The sequence below is a fragment of the Apaloderma vittatum genome, unplaced genomic scaffold, assembly GCF_000703405.1.
Source record: "Apaloderma vittatum isolate BGI_N311 unplaced genomic scaffold, ASM70340v1 scaffold20902, whole genome shotgun sequence".
NCBI classification, from domain to species: Eukaryota; Metazoa; Chordata; class Aves; order Trogoniformes; family Trogonidae; genus Apaloderma; species Apaloderma vittatum.
This window is the reverse complement of record NW_009704436.1, coordinates 33,338-35,568: the sequence shown is the minus strand read 5'-3', so window position 1 is coordinate 35,568 and position 2,231 is coordinate 33,338. Positions and strand designations below refer to the sequence as shown.

General features: G+C 44.3%; 1 protein-coding gene across 1 annotated transcript; it reads left to right on the top strand.

Moving 5' to 3' along the window:
• Positions 1-1,107: 1,107 nt before the first annotated feature.
• LOC104270634 (adapter protein CIKS-like) lies at positions 1,108-1,254 on the top strand (the record flags this gene model as incomplete). Its single annotated transcript, XM_009865049.1, has 1 exon — positions 1,108-1,254. A coding segment is annotated over one exon (147 nt), but the record flags the coding sequence as incomplete, so codon positions are not given.
• Positions 1,255-2,231: the final 977 nt, after the last annotated feature.

The following is a 2,231-nucleotide window of genomic DNA, read 5'->3' as shown; positions in this document are numbered from 1 at the left end:
CTGGGGTGTGTGGTCTCTTTGTTCATGTCAATCCTTCCTCCTTGGGAAAAGGACTCCTTGCAGTCTTTCCCCTGATGCCACGTGGTGTCCATCTCATGGGAGACAATCCTCCTCCTCCACGAGTCCTTCCTACCAGCGTGGTATCCACCTGCAGGCTGCAGTATCCTCTGCTCCTTCTCTGAGTTGCAGTTCACTGCTGCTCCCGCATGGTCTCTCTTCCCTGGCATGGGTTCCTCCACATGCTGCTGCATCCCAGATGTCTCTCTGCCTAATTTCTTGGTTTGAAGGCTCTTATCATCCTGCCATCTCAGCATGGGTTCAGGGAGATCTCTGCCCCAGTGCCCTTCTTCCCACCACTTTGTCCTTACTGATCGCATGGTTTCTCTCTTCACCTCCCCCTCCTCTCCAAAACAAAAACTCCCCAACACAAAAGACAGGGCAAGAGAAAAAGAGACATAGAGGCTGGCCCAACAGCTTTCCGCGCTTAAATACATGGATTACAGAGGCACTGCTTGGCCTGGCCTTGGCCAGAGGTGGGTCCAACTTCTACCTGGGACTGGGGGAGGCTCTGGAAATTTTGCAAGGAGTCACCCCCACAACCCTCCCCCACTACCAGAAAAAACCCTACCAGACACAAACCCATGACAGCTACCAGGATGAGAAATGCTGCCTTGGGGTCCTGCTCTTCCCCTATTGATTCACATCTCAAGGCTGAACATGTTGGGTGGATCCTTCAGCAGCTACTAACGTGGCAGCTTTTCCCTGGTGAGGGCACTGAAATGTCTCCCTTGTCTTCTCAATGTTTATTTTCACAAGCCTTTAGATGCCTGTCGTTGAGATTAGACTCCCTTTGAAATGTGGTGAAATTAGCCAATGTGATGGCAGAAAAGAAGGAGAGACAGGCAAGCTGTGAGATCACATGAAGTTCATTTATTTAGGAACCCAAATACAATTCTGAAGCCAAATTAAAATTTCTTGTTGTTATGGGAAGTGCCTAGAACAGACAAAATGAAATCTCTCTTGGCAGGATCTGATGGAATCTGCAAGGTTCTGGTACAGATTCAAGAGGATTTGGGGAATTTCACTTTTTTCAATCTTGTTTTTCAGGAACACGTGCCTACCTGGCTGCAGAACACTCACATTTATAACTGGCCAAAGAATAAGAAGAACATCCTTTTGCGGTTACTGAGGGAGGAGGAGTATGTTGCTCCTCCAATAGGACCTTTACCAACGCTCCAGGTTGTGCCATTATGAACATTATTACTTAAAGTGCACGATAAGCAGTTGTTAGAGGGTTGTTCTTGGCAGGGAGACAATGCTCTTCCAGATGGCCCTTTTCTCTTTCTGCTAAAGGAATTGGTTGTCTTGGGTAACTCAGGCTCGGCTTGTTCTCCACCACATTAAACATGTCTTTCTAAAGCTGACAGGGCAGAACTATTTTCTCTACATTTTTTAATAAGCTGCAAATGAAAAGAATGTCCAGTTTTATTTTAACATGTGTTTTTAACATACTCCTCTATCAGTTGATATAGCAAACGAATATCAGAAATAATGTTACAATAAGTGTAAAATAGAAATTACATCCTCCGTTTTGCTCAGGGTTTCTTTAAAGATATTCCTGCCTTGTATAGCATTATCAAACAGTTGATTTGTATACACTCAATTAAATATATTTGTCTTTTGTAAGGCAACCTTATATATTGTGCCAGCTTTTCTTATTGCTGGGAACAACGGAAGAATGGTAACCGCTGGGTGACACAAGTTTTCCTTAGCCTATCTTGCGTAAAGATACCGACTTCAGTTAGAGGACTCTCAAAGCTGAAATCTTTGGAGTTCCACTTCCTTACACCTCGGCCCTGAACACTTTCAGTGTGTTGCTGCAAGAGTCCACGAAAGGAGAGCTAAAGGCATGACTACGCATGTGCTGCCAGTACCACGGAACGCTGCACTATTGTTTACAGCAGGCCTTTAGCTTCGTTACTGCTCCTCAGCCCTTATTCAAAACAGAGCATGTCAAAGGACAACTGGCACTTGGAGCCAGCAATCGTTAAGAGGAATAATATGGACTCCTACAACTTGTATGCAGTATACAACAATAAAATAATCGAAGATGTTGGCAAGCCACAAGGTGTTGGCAACCAGGAAGGCTCAAAAATATCACATCTGCTAAAATTTGAACTTTTATTTTTTACAGAGCACATAAATATATATAAGCTTTATGGTGTTCATGA